The 25023-nt window shown below is 35.6% G+C and overlaps 2 protein-coding genes and 1 long non-coding RNA gene across 3 annotated transcripts; all 3 read right to left on the bottom strand.

The window, feature by feature from the left end:
* Nucleotides 1-228: 228 nt before the first annotated feature.
* On the bottom strand, nucleotides 229-2622 carry LOC110786483 (type III polyketide synthase B). Its single transcript, XM_021991039.2, has 3 exons — nucleotides 2265-2622; nucleotides 1371-1739; nucleotides 229-1000 (listed from the first exon to the last, which is right to left on the bottom strand). The coding sequence occupies exons 1-3, from the start codon at nucleotides 2446-2448 to the stop codon at nucleotides 369-371; spliced, it is 1185 nt and encodes a 394-aa protein (XP_021846731.1). The 5' UTR covers nucleotides 2449-2622; the 3' UTR covers nucleotides 229-368.
* Nucleotides 2623-4552: 1930 nt separating this feature from the next.
* LOC110786505 (5'-methylthioadenosine nucleosidase) lies at nucleotides 4553-11529 on the bottom strand. Its single transcript, XM_021991055.2, has 8 exons — nucleotides 11277-11529; nucleotides 11117-11180; nucleotides 9897-9988; nucleotides 9029-9135; nucleotides 7947-8021; nucleotides 6867-6941; nucleotides 5672-5764; nucleotides 4553-5061 (listed from the first exon to the last, which is right to left on the bottom strand). Exons 1-8 carry the CDS (start codon nucleotides 11371-11373, stop codon nucleotides 4864-4866), a joined length of 801 nt encoding a protein of 266 aa, XP_021846747.1. The 5' UTR covers nucleotides 11374-11529; the 3' UTR covers nucleotides 4553-4863.
* Nucleotides 11530-13138: 1609 nt separating this feature from the next.
* On the bottom strand, nucleotides 13139-15507 carry LOC110786504 (uncharacterized). Its single transcript, XR_002532886.2, has 3 exons — nucleotides 14628-15507; nucleotides 14018-14424; nucleotides 13139-13829 (listed from the first exon to the last, which is right to left on the bottom strand). It is a non-coding gene; the product is annotated as an uncharacterized lncRNA (long non-coding RNA).
* Nucleotides 15508-25023: the final 9516 nt, after the last annotated feature.

The raw sequence follows: 25023 nt of genomic DNA, 5'->3' as shown, positions 1-25023 counted from the left end.
AAATTTGAGAATGTTTCTATATTTTTCTTAGTGAAATTAATTGACCAAATGTCCTAGTATATGTTATTTTAGTTTTTCCTGGATCCGTCGCTGCTTTAAATATTACTACTCCGTCTGCCACTGGCACTAGTACTAGATTACGGGTAACAAAATCTTATTATTTTCGAGGTTCTGACTCAGATTTATAAGGGTACGATGACATAAAAACAATTATTGACACAAATAGAATCAACTTGAAACTGTGATGCAATTGACTGAATGAAACCAGTACAGAAACTTGAGCAGTTTCAGACTTTTATGTAGCATTTGTAGCAGTAATTAAGCAGCATCTGATGCACATTATTAAGTAAAGTATAACATAATTTAGTTCACATAATGAGGTTCTTAGCAACAATACCCTCAAATGTAACACCAGGACCAAAAGCCAATATCAAGCCCCATTCATCACCAATACCATTCATAACTTCTTTGTTCAACTTTTTGCTTTCTTCCATCATATACTCCATCACATACACAATTGTATTGCTGCTAGCATTACCATAGTCGGCCAAAGCTCTTCGGCTAGCAATCAACTTTTCCGGTGATAAATCGAGCCTTTTCTCGAGCCTGTTTAGGATCGCCGGTCCACCAGGGTGCACTGCCCAGAATATTTTGTTGTAATCTTTGTCAGACATTCCTATTGTGTCCATCAACTTACCACAAAAGCCTTCAATATTGTCTTCAATTATTTGTGGTAATGCTCTGTCTAGCTTGAAACTTATGCCTTCTTCTGTTAGCCTTCCATCAATAATCTTCTCAGTATCAGGTAAGAAATGTTGGATGGCAGTGTGAAGCTCGAATAAGGGTCGTTCGATGCTAGTATCCGGGTCTGACCCGATTAGCATTGCCCCTGCACCGTCTCCGAATAGTGCTACACCAACTAGATCATATGGTCTAGTTGCACTTGGTGGCTTAAACCCTATTATGGTTGTTTCTGATGTTGCAAGTAACACCCTGCTACCTATAAATGGAAATTAGGATTCATGTTTTAGTTTTAAACCATTCTAGATTCAAAACAATGCTTATTGCTAACATATAAGATAGGACAACAACAAAATATTTACAACTTTTCTCTATCGAAACATTAGACATATACGGAGTAGTTTACTCTATGTTTATTTCATGAAATGACGCTGAGGTTTAACAAAAGGAAAATGCATGAAAAGATAGAGGATATTTCGTGCATTTTGTTAAATCTCAAGTCCATTTTCAGAAATAACAAAAAGTGCATTTTGTTAAATCTCAAGTCCATGTATCTAATATTTAGGCGAATATTGCATGACAAATCATGAAAGGAATGTCTCATATCTATAAGACCAAAAGATTTGTACCTGGGTTGTTTTCAGCTATATCCTTGGCAACTCGAAGGCCGGCAACACCGCCGGAGCAACCTGCAAAATAGAGCATAACCCGATTTGTCTCGGGTTTCAGCCCAAGCCCTTTAGCAAGGTAGATGTCTCCACCGGGTAAACGGGCCTCACTAGATGACACATATACCAAGTGGGTAATGTCTGAAATGGGCCTACCCCAGTTTGAAATACAGGCTTGGGAGGCTTCCAGTGCCATTTGGGTCACAGCTTCATTGCAAATGTCAAGCCTTTGTGTTACTGTGGGCTTGCCTTCAATTGCTAGCTCCGGGTACTTATCAAGGATCTCATCTGACATTACCACATACCTTGTTTTCACTGTTGTTGTCTTGCCTACAATGTATCAAATATTCAATTTTAACCTTGTTAGCTCAAGAGGGGACTAGAAATATAATTCAACCATAACTAGCTACATATATTATTTTATTGACTGTATAACTAAGGTGAATCACTAAGAAAAATGGCATCAATTTTGGACAAGGTATCTACGCGTGAATCATTTTACCAATGTACAGTAGTATATGTAAAGATGGTTGTGGGTCGTGCAGGATCGAGACCTGATACACCCCAGCAAAATAGCTTGGCCAGACACGGACATGAAGTCGTAGACTGGGCTTAGGCCGTATGTGTTGGATAAGCACATGGCGGCCTGACCCAATTCAAGGGCCTATGTGTCCGGACCCCATTTTTGAAAATTTCAACACGACATGGCCCGTCCCGTTTACAAACGGGTTTGGCATAGCTCGTACCCATTCAGGCACATGGGCCTGAGCCCGAAGCCCGGCATAGCCCAGCGCACATCCATCTTTTAAGTATATAATATATCGAGAAAAATTAGAGATCGAGAGAGAAAATTACAGAGGCGATTAAGCTTCTCCTTGAGTTCAGGGTCATCGCAGTTGGTGTTCCTAAAGTATCCATCAACCAAAAATTCCTGCATTACAAGTTGATGAGGGAAACCTTTACCAAGGGCTAGAATAGTTGCTTTTCCAGGGGTAGCCTTCTTTGACATTGCATCAACTTTGATCTCTTGAATCCCCATATCTCTCAATTAACAACAAATTCTCGAAAAACTTGTGTATTTTTCGCCTTAAGATAAATAAGCTCTTGAATTGGTATTGATCTTTGAAAGAGATTTGGGTATGTATATATCTATAACTTGCATATAGTAAGCTTCAGAATATAAAATTTAAGTAAATAATATTCTTGTAAAGCAATTATTGTGAGGGAGATGTAGAAAGATTTTTAGGTCTGTATTCTTGTAAATTTGTTTATTATCATACAAGAAAGTAGTTAACAAGCGTAAATTTTGTGTTCTTGCTAATCTTTTTTGTTTGTTTATTTTCAAGGTGTGATTTTGGTGAACTCATTTGGTTCTGTAATCTTTGTATAGTTGAAGTTGGCCAACTTGTTTTCCTTTATTCTTTTCCTTCTGTGTGTAGAGGGGAAGTTCAGCAACTTCATACTAGAAATTAATCGATTATGTTAAAAAAAGACTAGAAATTTGCACTCGTAACACTAGTTTGTCGAATTAAAATTCATGATTAATGTTTACATTAAATTCATGTTTAATGACGATCTCCTACGACGATTCATGTTAGCCGACTCCAAATCATTTTGGGACTAAGGTTTTGTTGTTGTTGTTGTTTAATTTTTATATTATATTCTTAGTTCCTCCGTATATGCTTTGTACTGCCTATGTTATAACGGAAGCAATAAAGATAATTAAGAATGTAGAAATTTTACATGGTTTACTGACAACGTATTAACTACATTTACATGTAGAGGAGATGAAAGCTATATTGATCTCGAGGAATACAAATTACAGATTTACAGAATACAATTAGGTTATGACTTAAAGAGTTTATATAGTACTTTCTAGACAGATACGGTAAACCCAAAACATAGGCCCAAAACAAATACCCCTACTCTAAAAACATAGATACCCATGATGGGGTGTTGTAGTGAGAGGCCTCGACCGATTCAAGACATACTATAACAACCTATAAAAGTTAATTTTTAATACTTCTTCCGTTCCGGAAATATCACACAATTTTTTTGTTTTTTTACACTAATCACAATACGGCTTTGACAATTTTTTGTGATTCATACGTAAGATAATTGTAGTTATGTCATTTAGATTTGTATTGATATATATTTTCTAAATATCAATTTATAATTTTTATTTACACACAATTTGAAATATTAGGAGTCAAAGTAACGGAGGAAGTATATATGATATTAAAATAGGAAAATTTTATTTCAAATCAAAATGTCCCTAAGGGCATCTTTAATGATTAGCTAATACCATTACAGCTTGGTATGCCACATCAATTTTTCAAGCAACAACACTTTCTAGCTAAAACATGCTCCAATGGGTAGCTTGGTTTTTCTTAACTTCTTTTCTATTTTTTTTAATTCTATTCTTACATTTACATAATTACATTCCTAATAATTAGGAAAAAATAAGTTTTTTTTTCCACACTAATTAGCTTGGTAGAGCTAATTTAATTTGCTTTGTCTAGCTAAATTAAAAAAAATTGCTCCAACGGTACTTGCTTAAAGGTTTTAGAAATTGCAAGCAAGTCCCTTAATGCAACCATTGGAGTTATTCTAATAGACGGTATGGATTCTAATGAAGGATTGTACATATGTGAACATATTGAACTAAGAAGTCGTAGGAATGTAAACATATTGGATTCAGTATAAGGTCTAAATTGCAAGCAAGTCCCTTAATGCAACCATTGGAGTTATTCTAATAGACGGTATGGATTCTAATGAAGGATTGTACATCTGTGAACATATTGAACTAAGAAGTCGTAGGAATGTAAACATATTGGATTCAGTATAAGGTATGGATTAGAGCTTAAGAGAATGTATATTTCGTCGGGGGTATGGATTTGGCACACACCAGCAGGAAGCCCATCCCTGCGGCTGGGATTTAGTTACAATGTGTCTCAAACTCTCAGCCGGACACGTGTTTTGGCCCGTGGTCACATACAGTTTTCACTCATTCCGGCATGTGAGCAATGCTAGACACACCACTGATTCAGTAGAGCACAACTCACTGCTATTACCAGTGACAAATACAACCGAAAGGCGATATATTGTGACAATTTAAGTACCGTTCCATGACAAGTTTGAACTGTGATGAGAAACAATCACTCAGATAATGTACTAAGAATTCTACAGTCTGAATTGCAGTATCATATAGAAGAGGATAATTGATTTTTATCTATCTGTGGTGAAAAGTAAATCTATAAATAATACACCTTCAAATAACGGCAACCCCGCCCGGCTCGTCAACCACACAAACCCAACACCAAAAAATAGAATTTAATGCACCTGAGTTTTGCCGTCTCAATAGGACAATTACCACGAGGGCTTATACAAACACATGAAGCTAACTTTGTGTTTCTGTTAACGAATTGCAAAGAATGGTGTCAAGAGGAAAACCTCAGAGTTCTGAAAGGCACTTTCCGCTGATGAAATCGATAACTTTAGCAACACTATCATCAAGAGCAGCGGTGACAGTAGTCAAATTTTGCACGAACTCCTCTGCGGTGGGCTTATCACCATCAACTATATCCGTCACTGCCTTGAGGAATATAGCTGGTACTTTTAGGAGCTCAGCCACATATGCAACAGCAGCACCCTGAAACCAAAATCAAGAACTCAGTCACAACAACACTAATAGGAAATCCTAGTACGCCCCTGTTCCCTTCACCTTAATTTTGCTCAACTTATTTTTACTTGTTATATTTTGTTCATTGAAGTTACTGGATTTTACTGATTTGAAGTTACTTTTGCTGAACTTAACTTATTTATAATGAACTTCAATTATTTTTTACTGAACTTAATTATACTGAATATTATTTATTTAAGGTGAAGAAGACAAGGCCTAAATAGATATCACAATCCAAAAAGAAGACCAATCATCGATCCTAAACCTTCCAAAGGCTCCGGTTGTCATTAATAGATCTCATGCACACTAGTTTAATTAATGGATCTTTTTTTTGTCTTATTTGCGGTAGTCAGTTACAAAGCTACTAAATAATATTACTGGATCATTTTAAAGATATCAACCAGAACAGCAAGTGCAACTTGCAATTATGATAGCAGAAAAGATACTGATGTGGATAACAGAAGTCTGTGAAATGTGTTATCCAACTAGTAAGTGTTGTCAAGTAATCAGTGGTGTGTAAAATGAAGGTTCTTGCCATTTACAATAACAAACCAACAAATCATAACTTTTGACAGACTACCTCCATATCCTTTAGCGTAGCATCATTTGCAGTGATTGAAGCTTCATCATGCGGAGACATGTCCAATGAATCCCCAGTTGACAATTTTCCAATCTGAAATAGCAGGAACAACATTCCCAATAAGAAGTTTTGCTGAATACTCAAAATGGCACAAGTGTTCTAATTCAAAATGATAAAAGAACACAACGCAAATGCAACTACAGTTAAATACAAACAAAAGGGGAGTGCTTCCCTTGCACATTAAGTAGCTTGTGACTTCAGTAGTACAAACTTCTGAATGCATGTCAGACATCCCAGAAAAAATTAGGAGTAAAGCTTTGAAATATAAAAGATCATACTTCGTATATGTATTGCTTGGCCAACCTATCAACTAGACAACCACTCACATATCCTGTTTAATACGTATCCAGGATTCCAGGGCATTATCAACATTATCTCGGGACAGCTACTAAGGGAAAAGATTTTCAATTTAGTGGACAGCCAACAGCAGGGTACTAAAGCAACCTTGTAAACTTTGAGTGTGCGACACCGGGGTAACTTTTTGTCCCTTTCCTATCTCATATAGACTTTATCTTTGCCCCAACAATTCAATATAGACAAATCTGATCAGATCAATCTGGCAAATTAAAACATACATATCAGAAGAAACACTCTCGGGAAACTTTCTGAAAGTCATTAAGAGCATAATCTCATGCACACTGGTACCTACATCCTTGAGTTCTTGGATGAATTCAAAGCACATCTGTACTATTCACTTTGCACAACGCATTGTCCAAGCAGGTGACATCCAAATACTCGGACAATTCTCACCCAAAAGTAAATGCTACAGGTCATAACAACAACTGGAATGAAATAGAGAGTTAGAAACAGAAAAGGGGGATTTGGTGCCTTATAGGACGCATCCACTCCGATACTCTGCACATCTGACCCCCTGGTTCCCCAAAAAGCAGCCCTTTGCAAGAGTTAAAACAACAGAAGTGAGCACTAAAATATACGAGGATATCTAACAGCTTAGACCCCCATAAAATGGCAAGTTAATTAGACATCTTTCTGCAGAACTATAAAATTTTAGCTAGTAAGAATGGGTTCTTAAAAGGAATTATTTGGCAATTGCCATCAAAATGAAATAAATCTTAGATCCATTATTGTCTTCGTGATTAGTGAAATCCTCTAGAACTTGTTGCGCCAATATTACCTTCAAATTTAAGTCCTTCAAGACGTTAGATGCTGAGAAGGCTTGTCGCAGACCAACCCCGTATAAATCAAAAAGCTGCAAATGTAGACATAATTTTGGTTAAAAATCATGCAGTAATGTGAAACACAGCCACCAAAATTGAACCCTTTAGAAAATTAAGCTTTTGAAACCTACGACTTAAATCTCTGTGAGCTTTAATACTTGAACACAATGTTTGAAAAGGCGTGTTTGGGTACGGTGTGTAACAGACAAATTCTCACTCGTCAATTAGTTCATCAAGAAGCTTGGCAGAGAAAACCCCATCCTCGTCAATTAGTCCATCAGACAGGTTTGTGTTGACAAGGCAGCAAACAAATGCTTCCAGAAACTATATTCTTGCTTCAGAAAGGAATTTCTCTCAACATACTTAAATCAGAATTAAGTAAATGCTCTACTTGATGACTATATTACATGGACGCTTCATTTGACTCTATGTACCAATGCCAGAGGATACTTCAACATGGGTGTGAAACACTTCATTATAGACCAAAAGCCAGCATAAGTTACATAAAATGGCAGGGTCTGACATTTTGACCTGTATTGGTGACCACAACTACTATTCTAGTCAGTGTAACAGAGACTTTTGACAAAAGGTTTTACATATCTGGAGCAAAAACATATGCATGAAGTCCAGTCCCTTTGTTATTGCTCAGTACTCTTTAGAGGTGGGTTTAGAACAAATATAACACAACAAATTAAGATGAAGCGTAACTCTAAATACAATTTATCTTCTTATTCTCACATGAAAAAGCTTCCAGATATTTATCTTAATTTCTTTAATAGGAGAATTCCCCAAGTTTTGCAGCAATACAACATGATTAAGAAGTAACTCAAGGCCACCAAAATCTCACAGAACAGGCCCAAATACCATCAAACATCAATACTTAAGAGAAAGACGAACAAAGACGGTTGACAATAGACACAGACATGCGATAACCACCACCAGATTTAGCACAGAGCGCATATTGCCATCCATGACGCTCTTTGCAGAAGTTAATGGAAATAGGTCCACTGGTCAAGTGCATGAAATTAGAAACTTACAGGTATAGGTATTCTTCTGTCATGAAATGCAACCTCTGATGCAAGGAAGACATCCCCAATGGCTGCTCCTTTTGCCTGAAAGAATAAAAAAAAGGGATTGGATCTTCAAGAAATTATGTCTCTACTCTGCTGCTCTTCACAAAGTGAAAATAATCAATAATTTTTTACCAGTAAACAGAAAATTTTGAATTCATTGTTTGAGGGAAAACAGTAATTGCTTAAACAAAAGTAATTGCTAAGCATGAAACCCTCACTCAAAATATGAAGGAAAGAATAAGTTTGACAACAAAGAGGACGATGTTAGAATCTGAAAATGAAGCAGTGAAATTTCAAGCAAATAAACATCCTACTCTCTTCGTCCCCGTGTAAGGAAATCTCCATTAGGGGATCAACCAATCAGGTCAGCAAGAAAAATTAAACGTCCATGCAAAGGAAAATAATAAGCCCACACAAAGGCCTCCATATCAAAGAAAGGAAAAAAGTTCATCAAACAAACTTTGCTGTCTCAAGAGAGAAGATATTTGGAGAGGCAAGACTAAGAGAGAAGGGACAGGAATCACAGGATGAATAGGAAGCAGGGGAAATTGCAAACAAACTTATGAGAAGAAGAGGCAAGGCGCTACAACCCACAGGCAGGACCGGCTAAAGGGCGGTCCAACCGGACCACAAAATTTTGGGGCCCAAAAAGAAATTTTGTTGGTTAAACCCCTAAGAACCATATATATTTAACAGCTGTTTTGTTAAGCATTATGTAATCTTTGTCCCAGTTGGTAAGGACTCATAAATGTGGTAGCCAAGACCAGAGTTCGATTCTTCGCCTGCCCCCTTTTTATTTGCTTTTTTCATGTCCATCAAACCTTTTCATCAATTTTCTCAAACCAACACACATAAAACGTTAAACCATATTATTATTTTGACTCTGTGTTTTACATTAAATAATTGCCCGTAAAAATTTGTAGGGCCCAATATCTATATTTAGCACAGGGCCTCCAAATTGCCGGAGACTGCCCCGCCCAGAAGACACAAAAATCAAACTTAGGAGACAAAAGCAAGGAACGATCCACATGAAAGTCAGAATGTACCTTAAAACCCCCAGCAGTTCCTGCGTTTATGATAAGATCTGGCTTCAACCCCTGAATAGTTGCATAGGTAACAAGGGATGCACACACTGTACCAACACTATCAACACCTAGAATGCAAGAGTTCATGAATAGAAAAAAATCAGCATTCCCTACTCAGCCATAACAACATTCAGAGCAATCAAACTATAGAAAAGGAATACAAAAATACTATCATAGAAATTGAACATATATACACGCTAATAAAAAAAAACATAAATACATAATGCTAGGTGGGAAGTATCACAACCATATCCATGTTGCCAGGTGAATTTGGCCTGAAGCCTGGTATGAATATTACCAATAGTAACGGTATATTTGAAAAAAGTAATATGGAGGGAAGAGTAAGTGGGGGAGCAATCTTCCCTGGTTTGGATAATACTTGGGGGAGAGGAGAGGGAAGAAAATTTTATATAGGAATATAGGAAAATGTGTGATGGAATTGGACAAATGCATGAAATAGTAAATCAGTGAGTTAGCCAGGTGTTACATCCTTAAAAGCAACTATGAGTAGCTCCAAAGGGATACAAAGTACACCACTATATAGCACATATCCTCTTGACCCGAAGCTCTATTCCAATTTTTTTGTCATTTCTCTCTAACGACATGACCTAATTAACAGCTATATTAGTCTACCTTAAGTACTAAATCAAATGACACATCAGCTATATAGGACACCTGGAGAGAAATATCAGAACTCTTCAGTTCTCCACTTCCCCCAAGCAACTTTTTACACGAGTTATATCACAAGTCATATAGATAACAAAATATAATGCACTGATTAAAAAGGATGAAACTTGGGGATAAACCTCAATCAAGAAAGACAGCGCACCTAATACAGGATCCTTCCCAGGTTGCACAATATTAATATGCAAATCCTTGTATATACCATGATAACGCACCCAAGGAACTCCTTTTGGAAACCTACACATTTTTTTTTTGCTTTATTAGTAACATGACCAAAACCCGAACACAAGTAATAAGAAGCACCAAGTACAAACTCTAAAGTCATACCCAAAACCAATTGATCATCAATAAATCAATAGTATAACAATGACAAGATAAAGCAAACCATTCCCTATCTCAACAAAGGAAAATAAGAGACAGACCAAGTTGAATTTACACAAAAAAGGAATGACACATACACATGGCCATCAATTGTCCACCTCCCCCCATCAATCAAATCCAAAGAGAATGTCTATCTTATTATTTTGGGACAGTTGCACACTTGCACATATGACATATCAAAGTTGGTTCTTATGCTTTGGGAGTTTGGGATGTGATCATCATTCAAAAAAGCAATACAACAAAATGTTCGGTAAACATTTGAGCACATGGAATCATGCATTTTCTCTAACAATAACAGTCAACATACTAAACATCTTCAGCCAAAATATTAGTATGACAATGAATAGAAGAAGTCAAAATGGTTGGGAGGTGTCCAAACAATTTGGACTAAGCTTATACTCTTTTCTTTTGCTGTTGCTTTCACTCATTCAAAGCTCTAAACTAATACCAATTATTGTTGGTGGTGAAGGAAAATACTTCGATCGTAATATATCAATTTGTTAAATTGCGTTCAGTTAAACAGTTCTTAACCTTATTTTTTCCAGCAATAACTCAAATATGTATAAAGCCATTTCGAAATTTTCCACATGCCGAATGAACAGAAAATTGTAAAACTGAAAATTATGTAGTTGAAGTGATCTATCAGCAACTGAACAGTTGAAATGTTAAGAAAGTCGGTTCAACAGAGCCTACTTCTATTCAATAGAAATTGGAAACGTTACAACTAACTTCAATATTCTGTTGTCTGTGTTATCAGCCCTTTGGAGGCAAAAACAACGCCAAAATCATTGAAAGTTTATCAAAATTGTAAATACAAAACAAACAACTGAGACAAGAAACATCAATTCTATCTATAACACTAACGATCAAAAAGAAAAACTCAAAACAAAATCGAATTAATATACCGGGAAAACAGCTAACAAACGCGAACAATCAAACAAATCAAAAGCAATTGAGAAAGATAGAAAGAGGCGAAATACTAACAAAGAATCGTGTTCCTCTTGGAGCTTAAACCTATTAACCAGCGGTAGAGCTTCGGTGTGCATAGCTGAATTCCACCATAATCAATCATCAAAACAACAATCGCATAAAAATCAAACCTTAAGATGTAAAATTGAAGAGAAGAGGAGAGAGAAAATTTCACCGATGAAGATAACAATGGTTGAAATAGGTTTTCTCTGAGTTTCAGAATCCATGGCGGCGTCAGCTTCCTGCGCTGGTTGATCACTGTGTGGCGCCATTGATTTGTGGCTGCCGCACTTTTCGTCGCTCTTAGTCGATTGCCGAGAAGAGAGAGAGTGGGCGCAATAATCCGGCGGTATGGTAATCTACTCTTAACTTTCTACAAGTGGTATATTGGGAATAATACAGAAAGCAACAATTACGGAGTACAAAGTGTTTTTGCCATTCCCCAATTCCTAATGATACACTTAACCTTAAGATTTTTCTAAAAATAGGACATTCCTAACCATAAACATTACTCCCTTCAAAAAAAACTTTTCTAATGATTAAATGAGCAAAATTAACCCTTAGGGTAAAGCTATCAAAACGGTTGCTCTAGTCGGGTCCGGATTTTATCATCTCGAGCCTCGGATCATGGTTTGGTCGGATCATATCGGGTCATTTTGTCACCCGGGTGCAGGTCGAGTTCGGTCAAGTTGATTATTTGTCGGGTCATGTCGGGTTATTTTTTAATTTCGGTATAGGTCGGGTTCGGGTCAGGTTCGAGTCGGGTCTTTTCTAGCCGGGTACAATTTCAGGTTCAGGTCTTAACTCTTAACGAGTGGGGTTTGGCCAGACTTGTAGCAGCTAATTTCGGGATCGAATCAAGTCCGGATCGGATAATTATCGGATCGGTTAAAATTCAGGTCAGGTTCACTATCGGACACGAGTTAAGACCGAGTCTGATAACTAGCAGGTCTAGTCAAGTTTAAACCTTATAATTAACTTTTATAAATTTGGTTAATTTGGTTTAAAGTTTTTCACTTGTTCTAGATTAGGTAATTATAAAAAATAATATTAACTTGATTTAAGAGTTAGGTCAATGACAAATCGGGTTGTCAACAAGTCGCGTAAAATTATGTAACGGGTTGCCATGAGTTGGGTCAATAACAAGTTTCATCGGATTATAATCGGTTTGGGGTTGACATCGGGTCGAGTGTTGAATCGGGTTCGGGTCATTTTTCGGTCCGGTCAGTTGACTCAGTTATTTTATCGGTTATATTTCGGTCAGGTGCCAGGTTCCAGTCCGGGTCATGCATTAACGGGTCGAAATCGATCGTCGATTTTAACGGGTTGGATACGGTCGGGTTACGAGTTTTCTATTTTAACAATATTTTGGGTCCTGGGTCGGGTCCGAGTCCTTAAAAATGTAGGTCGGTTCAGGTCGGTTTCTCGGGTCGGATCAGCTTTTGACAGTTCTACCTTGGGAACCATATGTAGATGTTCGATATATGTTCCCCTTGTTATTTACAAATTTACGGTAAGTTGAAAAACAATAACTATGATTTGTGAATAGTGCAAATAATATGACATTTTCATAACAAAATCGGTAAGAAAGCAAAAAAAAAAGTAAAAATATATAAGTATTTTTTTATATTCATCACCTTTTAAATTTCAGGTTTTGTATTTACCACCTTAATTTTATGAAATATTTTGTATTCACTACTTTTTAAGAGAATTTCATCCAATTTTCTAACTATATGGACTCCACTTAACCCACTTCTTTAAATTCCCTCATCTTTCATAAGGCTTTGAATTAGAAAAGTCAATTAAGTAGGGTCCACTGTGACGAAAAGTTGGATGAAATCCGTGAAGATTTTTGGTGAATATAAAATGTAGCATAAAATTGAAGTGGTAAATATGAATTATGTCCCAAAACTATTTAAGTTTAAGAGTATGTATGTCCCAAAACTAATTGGCAATGGAAGAATTAGTTCTCCAAGGTACGTACGTTACTACTCCATAATAGAAAAGCATGGTGTACAAGATGGCTAGGTGTACATGTAGTAGAATGCGTGTATTGTATACAATCATAGGAAAAAAACAAATTGTAACGTAGTTAATACATTGGATTGCGATTGAGCATCCCTCAAAAAGTTTACCATGAATTGGACGATCCATCAGCAACAACTACAATCTACAAGGGATGCAAATGCAAGAAAGTGAGGATCAGATTGCAAACAATTCATCTGATTTTCATCCAATATCAATGTAGCTTGAACATTCCCATGCTTAGGGCTCACCATCAAGAGAATGAGATTCCTGAATGAGGAACTCATCCTGCCTCCACTAAATCCACTCCAAACCGGCAGTCCTAAACCAAAATCAGGATCCATACCAACCCGGCCTATTCCAACTACTAAACCTGTAATTGTTTATGTTTGGATCTTCCTTTATGCCATCTAACTCATGTTTATATTGTCGTATTATTTCAGCCCCTTCTTCTCCTTGTAACTTGTTTAAGAAGTCGGCATCCTTAACCTTTGATAATGCTCTCCATACTTCTTCAACGAGTTCTGATATTTCGGGTGCTGAAATCACAGTTGCTTCCTCGTCGTTCTTGCAGTTGTTACCCTCATACCGACCTATATATAGCTTGGAAAATCAAGTTTCCGAAAGCTGTTGGTGATAGTTGTGGACTCATGCGAGGCCGCATGTTTACACTTTACAGCATGGGTCACCAGTACCGAGGGACCTGTTTTTAATTACCACATTCAGCAAAGGTAATATTAATTGTAATAATCAATGTAATAATTATACAGTAGTTTATGGGACATTGAGTTAAATATTTTATAAAAAAGTTAATAAAAATCCGTACGTGTACGTGTACGTGTACGTGCACGAGATCTAATCCAGTAAGAGTAAGACTAATATTTTACTAACCAAAAACATGCGGGTTTGTGGCGGCAGCGGCCATGGCATGCTTCCAAATGAATCCAGTGACAACTTCAACGCGGGTGGGGTTGGGCACACGATCACTCCTTGCTTTCATCCGTAGAATGGACACAGAGTTAGGACTGAACTCAAATACCTTTGCAACGCACGTACCATCTACTTTGTTCGCAGCCAAAGCACACAGCGGTATGGGCCCACAACAAAGTCAGGCTTATTGATTTCCTCCTCGTTTACCCCTCTTGCCAAGTTAGACCAAGTTTTTAAGAATATACCACATGAGGTTGCATCAAGGAACTTGTTAAGCCCCTTGGTCGCTATTATCATCCCACCACAATCGAATATACTTACTTGTTAGTTGTATGGCGAACAAAACCAGCTCCGTAACTTCCAGTGACCTGCATAAAGTTCACAACAATAAATTTTCATGAGTTTGCCAATATTTTACTCCGTATAAAACATCAAATTTTCCTATTTACAATAACAACATAAACCAAGATGGGTCGCGTCTATTTTTAGAATTTTTTAATAGGAAACAAAAGGTCGTTTTAAGTCATAGCCTCTTAGCTAGGGCCTAGGGGTGAACATAAATATTGGGTACCTGGTCTCAGATCTGGAACCGCAAAAGATCCGGCGGGTTTGGATCCGGTTCTGATTCCGGATCTAGATTTTAGGAACCAGCATCCAGTGGGTACCTGTTGATATCGTTTTGAGACGGGTATCCAGTGGGACCAGGTACTTGGTAGCAAACGGACACAAGTAGTTCAAAAAATATGATAATTAATTATTGTTTTGGGTTAAGAATTGTTAAGTTGATAGTTTTATTAAAACAAAAACAAAAGTATAAAATTATTAATTAAAGTAAGCATGAAAAATAAAGGCTAAATGGTCGGTTCCAGTTCTGGTTCCAAAAAAAATTGTATCTGGTTTGACCGGTTCCAAAAACTAGGACTCGATTATGATCGGTACCGGTTCCTTAGTTTTTTACCAGATACCCGATCCGCTCACCTCTAGAACTACTCACTAACCTGGAGCTGAAGGTGCTTCCATGTGTGATAATGCTAGGGAGGAAACACCCAACCATACCACTACAATTAGGATGATGAAGGAAAACGGAAAGAGGGGAGTGACATTTAGCTACTGCGAAAGGTATACCCTCATCATTGCAATCAATGGCTGATTCATTAACAGTAAGCCTACCAGCAAGAGGGTAGAACAAAGTTAGAGCTTTGGAGAGAGACTCTTTAAGCCTAGCAACAGTAGTAGTAACGTAGTACTACTACTGTCATGATCAATTTGTATGTTGGGGTTGGGTGAGGCGTAGCATACAAATTCAAGTCCATAGACCAATGGAGAAAGTTGGTCTAGGAGAGATAATTTGTGGAGTTTTAGATGGGGAGTTGGGATTTTTGGCTTCAATGTTTCCCTCGATATTATTTCAACTTTCATCTCCATTATCTAATACGCACTTCCTTATATTACTTGTAACTATAAATAGCAAATCAATCATATTTATAATGAATAATGCAGCAGATTATTGGAGTTTTTATATTGAAAAGTAAACCAAAATATTAGAAAAACAACACTGTTTGATTGTGGCACCAGAACAATTAATAAATATAGCATCAGTGCATGACAGCTCAATTAAGTATGGTACCAATTACCAAACAAATGGATGGGTATGCATTATGCAATATGCATGCATAACATGATTTTATTACATTACTCGTATAAAATAGATACTCCCATCCGTACTACTCAATCATTTACTATATACTAAAGTAATAAAGATTTTCTCAAGTACACGTGTCACTTTTTTAGTAATTATTTTCCCGCCTAAAAATATTTTATTTTTTTAATAAAATTTTCTTTCTCCTTGATTTCATATACAATTTTTAAATAAATTTTAATTTTTTTAAAGGGCAGTTGTTATACCTAGTCAAATATTTAATAAGGTAGTTACACGGTTTTGAAATTTCTCCTTAATATTGAGCAGTCAAAGGATATCTAAATTTTATGATTAAAAAAACAAAAAAAAGATATAAATCACTATAAAAAACGTGTACAGTTAAAATGATTTTAACAACTTTTTAAATACTTTTTTCCTCAATTAAAAAAAAAAGATCCCTATAACAAAACATGTACGCTTAAAGATTTTATGAATTTAAGTTTAGCTTTCTTTTTGAATTAAAGAAAAAGAAGTTGGTTATTTGACGTCTATCTACACTATATAAATGATACCTGTATACCCATAAACTATACTACACTGTCGTTTCCGAACAATATTCATTCGGTGCGATTTATAGGAATGGGAAGATGGTGAACGAAGGAGGCGAAGTCAGGTAGAAGGACGAAAAAGATTTTGATCCTTCTTTTTATTTACATTGGAAATGTCGTCCATGGCCACTGAAACTAATTGATAAAGTTATTTTTTTATTCTTTCTTTTTTCCATTTACATATTGTATAGTATGAGTTTTAGTTTTAGTTTTTTTTTTTTTTTTTGAACTTTTTTGTTGTGATCATTTATACATTTAGTTTTGTTATTCGGCTATAAGCTTATACATGCATTATCTTCCTTTTAATTCATAATTTCTTACCCATATTCTTTCATAAATGTATTCTCTTCATTAAATAATGATCTAAATAAAGTTCCTATATGATGCATGAACGTATAAAAATAATAAATAAAAAATTTATAAGCAACCGTGCATGGCACGTGGTCTGAACTAGTTAAGTATTATACCAAAAAGATTGAGTGGAGTATTTGTTTTTTGTACAGAGAGCCACAAACAACAAACGAGGATTGTTTTAAGCTTACGAAAATGATAAAGGTCGCAACATGCGACCTTTAAGCCGTGTCACAACTATAACATGACATGCTTATGTGTCATTATTTAAATTGGAAACTAAAATATTTAATTTATATAACATATTATACAAGTTACGAAAAAAGGTAGGTAAATCTTAATATTCTAATTTGTTTCTTTTTTTATATCGATTACCTTATTTACATATTTTCATAGTAAAAATATTGCATTGAAAGTAAAAATATTTTGATGACGCATAACATACGTGGCGCCTATATGTACCAATTAAACTTCGATATATAAGATTGCGACAACATTTAGTTGTCGCAACTTGCGACCTTTATCATCACCCTTAAGCTTATTGAAAGCCCTGTGCCAATTAGAAAATTTAGGCCCGAGAAAATGAATATTAGCCAAACTTACGCATTACGAAAAATGCTTGTGCCGTGTATTTAGTTACTTACCACCATTACTACTAATGAAAATAATTAGTGTGTGGCTCAGGCGATACCCCTGTAGCTATATTGAATTAAAATTTTAGATTTTTTTTAGCTCAATATTTGACCAAAGTATATATGTATTACATGAAGTGAAAAACGTCCATTAAGTTCGTCAACTGCACAGACACACTACGTCATTTATCATGCCAAGTAATTTTTCAATTAGACCATCTTACCATTTGTATATATATAATTTATTAACCTTAAGTGCTTCAAATTAATAAATTAACATCAAATTAGATATATGTGCAGCTATGCAGAGCGTTTCTATATGTTGATGCTTATGAAATTTATGACATTATGTTTTTCATAGTTTTCTTAATGCTTTAATTATTATTATGTTTCCAACATAGTCCATAGAAAATAAAAAGGCACATACAAATTTAGTTATTTTGGAATTCATGTTAATATTTTTTTTATAAATTAATGTGAACAAATAAACCACAATTGGTGGTTGGTTAAGATGGTAATGAGAATTATCATACACACTTGAGCTTTTGTGTTAGTACCTCGTTGTATTTATTTTTGGTTGCCCATGACATTGCATACCACTTGGTGAGTGGATCATATATGTGGCTTAAAGGGAAGAGTATTACGTGGCACGTAGACGTTTTTCACAACATTTTTTAACATATTAGTATAGATAACACCAGTAATAATTATCTACATGTCATTTCCTGGTAAAAAAAATTCCCGCCAAAAAATATTTTCCTAAAAAACATATCTACTTTTGTTTATTATTTTATTTTCTCTCATTTTGTAAAACTGCTATGTATGGAAAACAATATACTCCGTATATAAGATTATTCAACATCTAAAATATGTACTCCCTCCGCCTCTTTTTCTTCTTTACATTTGGTATTTTGCACACGTTTTAACGACTAATTAATGGGCATTGAAATTCCTCAAAATGAAACAAATTTAATGTCCCAGTGGATAAGTGTGAGAGATTATATGACCCAATGAATTTAATTGGTTAAAATAATAATTGCACACAAATTTTGATAGAATATAAAAATACTTATGTGATAATATAAAAGGAAATGTAAAAAATATTTTGGCACACCAAAAAATAAAACGTAAAGAACAAAAAGAGACAGAGGGAGTAATACGTATTAGGGAGAAAATTTCATATAGATGATTAAGTGGGTATGTTTAAGATTATTAATTACGTATTAGTTTTAAGGGATAAATATTTCAGTTAAGTATTTTATAAAAAGGATGATCAAATAATAATTTTTGATTATTTGTGTGTGCACGGAACCTAATCTAGTTTATTATTAATACGGATGCCCGTTCGGCGGTAGAGGTCTAGGAAGCGGGCAACATTTCAGAAAACGCTAGTTGGAAAATTTAGTGGTGCGTTTGGCAAAGTAGCGATTTAAGTAGCGGGTAGCGGTGAAGGTAGTGGTGGGGTAAATTTTCACAAACGTTACAAAAAGTAGTGGTGTAGGTATTTTCCCTTTAATTCTGTCTGTTCTCCCACGCTTGGAAAAAATATATTTCACGTTTAATTTGCAAAACTGGGTGAAGAATAACATCTCCAATTGTTTAAATTTGCAGCTATGATCCAAGTAAATAAAAGGTACTGTTTTTATTTTCACAGTAATTCTTGATTATTCTACGGTCCATAGTTACTAGTAATAGTTGAGATAATAGGTGGGAGGGGATTTTAAATAATGTAAAGAGACCAGAACTTCCAAATAACTGATCTGTAAATGGATTTTTAAACATAAAGCTGGTTTCTTATCCTTAAATTGAAAGACCATATATTCCAAATACATGATCTATTAGATTTGACCTAACAAATTGCGATTTCTTAGTGCGATGGGGAACCATTTAGTACTTCCTAAGTGATCGGATGTCTAAAACAATTGGGCTCTTAACTTCACAGTTTTTTTTTGTTTTTTTGAGAATGGGGGTACATTCTAGATCCGCCCCTGACCATGGTGCACATAGAGCATGGTGCACCAAAAGAACATATGTGCATAAGCAAAAGAACATGACACTACGGCAAAATAACATGCGATATAATATTTCACTTTTTTGTTATAAAAATAATATATTATTTTACTACTTATTAAAAACCTAAATAAAAAATACTCATGCTCTTTTCTCGTAACCAGATGTTCTTTCAATTATATATCAGTGTTTTTAAGGTGCGTCATGTAGGGGTGTCAATTCTCAATCCGACCCAGTGAACCCGATGGATTTGTCCGACCGTTTAGAATCCGAACCGTTTAGAACCCGCGAGTTAAAATCCGAAATTCGATCCGATCCGATTATATTCAACCCGAATCCGACCCAACCCGTTAGTATTGATCCGATTAAGATCCGAATCCGTTAACAGACCGATCCGTGACAATCCGGATCCATTTAATCCGATCCGAAACGATCCGAAACCCGTTTATGATCCGATCCGTTTCAATCCGAATCCGTTCCAACCCGAGGAATATCCGTTTAATCCGATCTGTTTTTAATCTGTGACCCGTTTAATCCGACCCGTTTCAACCCGTGACCCGTTTAATCCGATCCGTTTTTAATCCGTGACCTGTTTAATCCGAACTAATTCCAACCCATCGATATAATAATATATTCAATAACTTATATTACTGATCTTAAATTCTTATTACTTTTAAAAGTTGGTTATTATTTTCGTCCCCTAATTAAGTCATCGATATGATAATATATAATTTGGAACCGAACTGACCCAAATTCCAACCCACTACCAAATAACCCGATCCGATAATTACCCGAACCAATATAAAACTGAATCCAATGTAACCAGGCTAAATTAGTTTCATTCCAACCCGTTTTAGTCTGTTACCGATTAATCCGATCCGATATGAATCCGATCCGAAATGAATCCGATCCGATATGAATCCGACCCGAAATGAATCCGATCCGATATGAATCCGACCGACATGAACCTGAACCCGTTCTAGTCCGACTAAACCCGTTAACAATCCGTCATATTCCAATCCGATCCGATCCGACCCAAACCGACTACAATCCGACCCGTTTACAACCCGATCCGATATGAATCCGTGAATAAAAAATCCGACCCGATCCGGTCCGTTAAGTTTTCAATCCGATCCGATCCGACCCGTTAGCCAAATTAATCCGTTCCAATCCGATCCGTTTAAACCCGAATCCAATGAGTCCGACCCAAACCCGATCCGTTGATCCGATTTGACACCCCTAGCGTCATGCTCTATGTGCACCATGGTCCACCTTCTAAATTGCGCTAGTAGTACATCATTGTTAGGGGAATGAGTATAAATATAAGATTAAAAAATAGTGAAATGAATTTTCAGCAGGAAAAAAAGTTTCTCCGTATTGTAGAGTTTTTTTTTTTGTTTTTTTTTTCATTTTTTATCGAGTCTAGTTTCGTACCCCCATTCCTAAATTCCTAGATCCTCCACTGATTCTACCCATGGCTAATGGAGTACAAAAGTGGGTGATTCGCGAGGTAGAAATTTGGGGTTTTGGAATGATTAATTATAGGGTTCCATATTTAATTAGGTTTAAGTAATTCATATGTGCTGTACAAGATCAGCGAAATTCAAATGTATTTTTGGAGATACATTGATCAAAGGTTAAAATTTGTTGCGAGAAATATAGAACTAATGGATTTTTCATGAAATACCTCCGAGTTTTTAAGAAATTCACCAAAGGCCCCTCGACTTTCAGAAATTCGTAAAATACACCTCTTTCAATACTTAAATGTACCAAATACCCTTATTACGTCATCAAACATAATTAACCAATTAACTCACCCATTAACCCATTTTTTCCCAATTAATTCACTAAACTCTTAATTAACCCATTTTTTCTTTTTCTTTTTCTTTTCTCTCTCCCATTTCTTCTTCAAATTCCTTCCATGGCTGTCAATTTCCTCAGCCCCTCGACTTCTTAGAAACTCCATTTTTTGTGTTTGAGAAGATTGGAATTTACGAAAATGTCCCCAAGAACAAGGAGAGCAGCGTCGCCGAAGTTCGTCATAGAGAGAGATGAAGATTCCGAAGAAAGCTCTTCTGACGAAGACAAAAAAAAATGGCTTCGATGATTGTGAAGAAGAAGAAGTTGAAGAATAAGATCGAAGAAATTGAAGAGAACAAGAGGAGAGATAAAAAAAAAACCAATTACGATTTCTCTCAAAAGGTTTGCAAAGTAAGTTTTAATGAACCAAATTGGGGGAGAACACTTAGGTTGGGAGGGTCCATTAAAAAGTGCTTGTTAGGGGATTTTATCATCACAACACGGCTTGACTTCTCAAGAACAATTTCACATAAGGACACAACAAGGTTGGACTTGGCCATTTCAGCCCCACCCAGGAAGTTGTCCTGCAAATCCTTCACACATATCTCAAAATGGAGTTCACTAGCAATAACGCGCTTTCCGGACTCTGCACTGCTACATAGGATCTTATTTGACCAAACGCTTCAAAGCTTCAACAACCTTGGGAAGATCAGATGGGTTCAACAACGAGAGAGAGAATAAGGGGGCGAATAAATGGTGGTGATGGTTGATGGGTTGGCGGTGATGGTTGGTGGGTTTCTTCTGGTGAGAGAAAAGAAAAAGAAATGGGTGGGTTAGTGGGTTAATTAGGTTTGTTAATGGGTAGATTGATTAAGGGTGTTAATTAGGGATTAGGGGTGTTAATTAGACATTAATTGGTTGATTATAGAGTTGATGACGTCATTAAGGATATTTGGTGTATTATGTTTGACATAGGGGTATTTGGTACATTAAGTATTAAAAGAGGATTTTATGAATTTCTGAAAGTCGAGGTGCATTTGGTGAATTTCTTAAAAACTCGAGGGTATTTCAAGAAAAATCCGTAGAATTAATTGTGGACTCTTTAAAACCTCTCTCCTCTTCATCTTAGTGGGCTTACCTTCTTGGCATTGCAAATATGCCCCATGATACTCCGTAATTAATGTGTCAAATGGTTAGTACTTCGTATTAGATAACATTTATTGTATTTTGAAATTTCAACCGCTAGTTTTGTCAAACTCATATTATATTATTATGAATCACTACTTTGACAGCTAATCGCTATCCGCTATTTTTACCCGTTAGTTCAACTGTTATCCACTACTCAGCCGCTAAATCAATCCGCTACCGCTAATTTTGCCGAACAGGGCCGGAGTGTATGATTAAAGAAATTCTGATAATACAATGTGTCAATATATTTATCAAATTAAACCTCAGCCCCACTCTTCAACCAACCAGCTAGATTTGGGAATCTTTTGTACAATTAGCAATTTAATGCTCTGTATTATTGGTTCCACAATGACAGAGGGAGGATAAGTCGTTGGGACATGTTTCACGAGGTACTACTACAGTACTACTGTTGAGTTCTTCAAAAACATTTGAGTATGGTTGATAAGAATTTAAAAGTTCATGAACCACAAATGGGAAGATAAATCTGAAATAAAGAAAAGGAAATATTAAAATTGAAAAAGGGACTAAATATGATAAGTTTGATATTGGTTGAAAATAAAAAATCCTAGACATAAAAGAACTAAAAAAAATCAACGAGGTTTTGGTTTAGGGTATTTCTATTCACCTGAATACCTGATTTTCACTTAGGCCCTGTTTAGTTCACCTTATTTTTCCTGGTCTAATCTGATTTGATCTGAACTTATATTTTCTGATCTGAACTTATTTTTTTTATTTGATCTGGTTTGATCTGATCTGATTTGATCTGGTCTGTTCTGATCTGATTCTTCATAATTAAGTTTAAACAAAAATCTACATTTATTAATATTAAACAACTTACGTGTAAAATAAATATTACACAAATTTATAATATTATTATTTATTTGACTTTGCTCATGATTTAACTATTCCTTATATTAGATAGACCTAGACATGATCTAGATAGATCGGTTATGATTTGGATATGATCTGTACATACCAGTTCTGATCTGGACATGATCTGTACATACCAGTTCTGATCTGGACATGATCTGTACAGTTCAACTCTGATCTGGACGTGATATGTACAGATCAGTTCTGATCTGGACCTGATCTGTACATATCAGTTATGCTCTGGACATGATATGTACAGATCATTTCTGATCTGTACATGATTTATACAGATTAGTTCTGATCTAGTTATGATTTGAACAGACCAGTTATGATATGGACATGATCTTTGCAGAAAAATTCTGATCTAGTCATGGTCAATACAAATCAATTATGATATGGACATGATCTTTGCAGAAAAATTCTGATCTGGACATAATCTGTACAGAGTCGATATCTAGACCAGTTATAATCTGGACATATAGATTCCGATTTGGACATGATCTGTACAAATCGGTTTTGATCTGAACATATTGGTTATGTAACGATCGGTTCTGATGTAGACAAGATCTTTGTAGATTTGAACATGATATGGACATCATCTGTACAGATCAGTTATGATCTGGATATTATCTGATCCTATCAGTTCTGGTCTAGATATATAATGGTTCTGATCTATAAAAATCAGTTTTGATATGGACATGACCTGATCATATCGTTTCTGATCTGGACTTAATGATTTTAATTTGGACATGATGAATTTGAATGTTTTGTTAATATTTTTTTTATGCCTTAAGTAATACTCCCTTCGTATTTATTTAAGGGGTAGACTTGGCTGGGCACGTGTATTAAGAAGAACAATTGAATGAAATAAAGTAATAAAACAAGTGAGGTTGGGTAGATACTTTAATAGGTAAAATAAGTGGGGACCATGTCATTTTAGGGAGTGGGAGTTGGGTGTAGTTCTGAAATTATTTGTGCTAATAGGGTGGTGGAACATACTCCCTCCGTCCCTTAATACTCGCACCGCTTTCCTTTTCGGGTCATCCCTTAATACTTGCACCGCTTCTATAAATAGAAATTTATACCAATATTATATTATTTCTCACACTTACTTACTAACTCCGCACCGGTTTGTTAAGGTACGGAGGGAGTATGATATACTAGTCTTATATGCACGCGATGCGTGCGAGATTACATATTACGGAGTATCTCTATTCTATAGTACAATAGTACTACGTATCCCTCTTACTTCGTACACCTTTAATGTGCCCTTATTAGAAAATAAACTTTCTCTCTATGATTTTTATATTTTGATTATGAACAACTCGAGGGACGGCTACCATCAAAATGAAAGAAAAGTTAACAGCGAGATTAAATGTGAACAACCAATATATAAAAAAAATGAACCATATATAATTTTTACGTTCTTTTTGTTTGACAACTGAATACGAAGTACAATATTAGAAGCTCTCACAATATCAAATGGGGATTGTAAAATAAAATTGTGTAAAATCATGCATGAAACTTTAATTTTTCGAATATTTGTCTTCCGACCCTTTTCAATTTAAATTTGACTGATAGATTATATGTATATCTTGTATATTATTCTCTATATCATATTTAGCCATATATATATTATTGGACGATATTCTTTGATTGATGAGAATGACATAAGTCAACATATATAAAAACTAATCTACGTAATTATAGGCTATAACTTAGATAACGGCTAATCACCTATCTAATTACATGAGATACGGAAGGATTACGTACAAAACCTCACATATTTACATTAATGGGTATATCTAATTACATGCTTAAATAACATAGAGGGTAGTTTAGTAAAATTCTTTGGGGACACCAAAAGCG

The sequence above is a fragment of the Spinacia oleracea genome, chromosome 4 (genome assembly GCF_020520425.1).
Source record: "Spinacia oleracea cultivar Varoflay chromosome 4, BTI_SOV_V1, whole genome shotgun sequence".
Classification (NCBI taxonomy): Eukaryota; Viridiplantae; Streptophyta; class Magnoliopsida; order Caryophyllales; family Amaranthaceae; genus Spinacia; species Spinacia oleracea.
The sequence above is the reverse complement of the archived record's forward strand: the minus strand, read 5'-3'. Positions and strand labels throughout refer to the sequence as shown.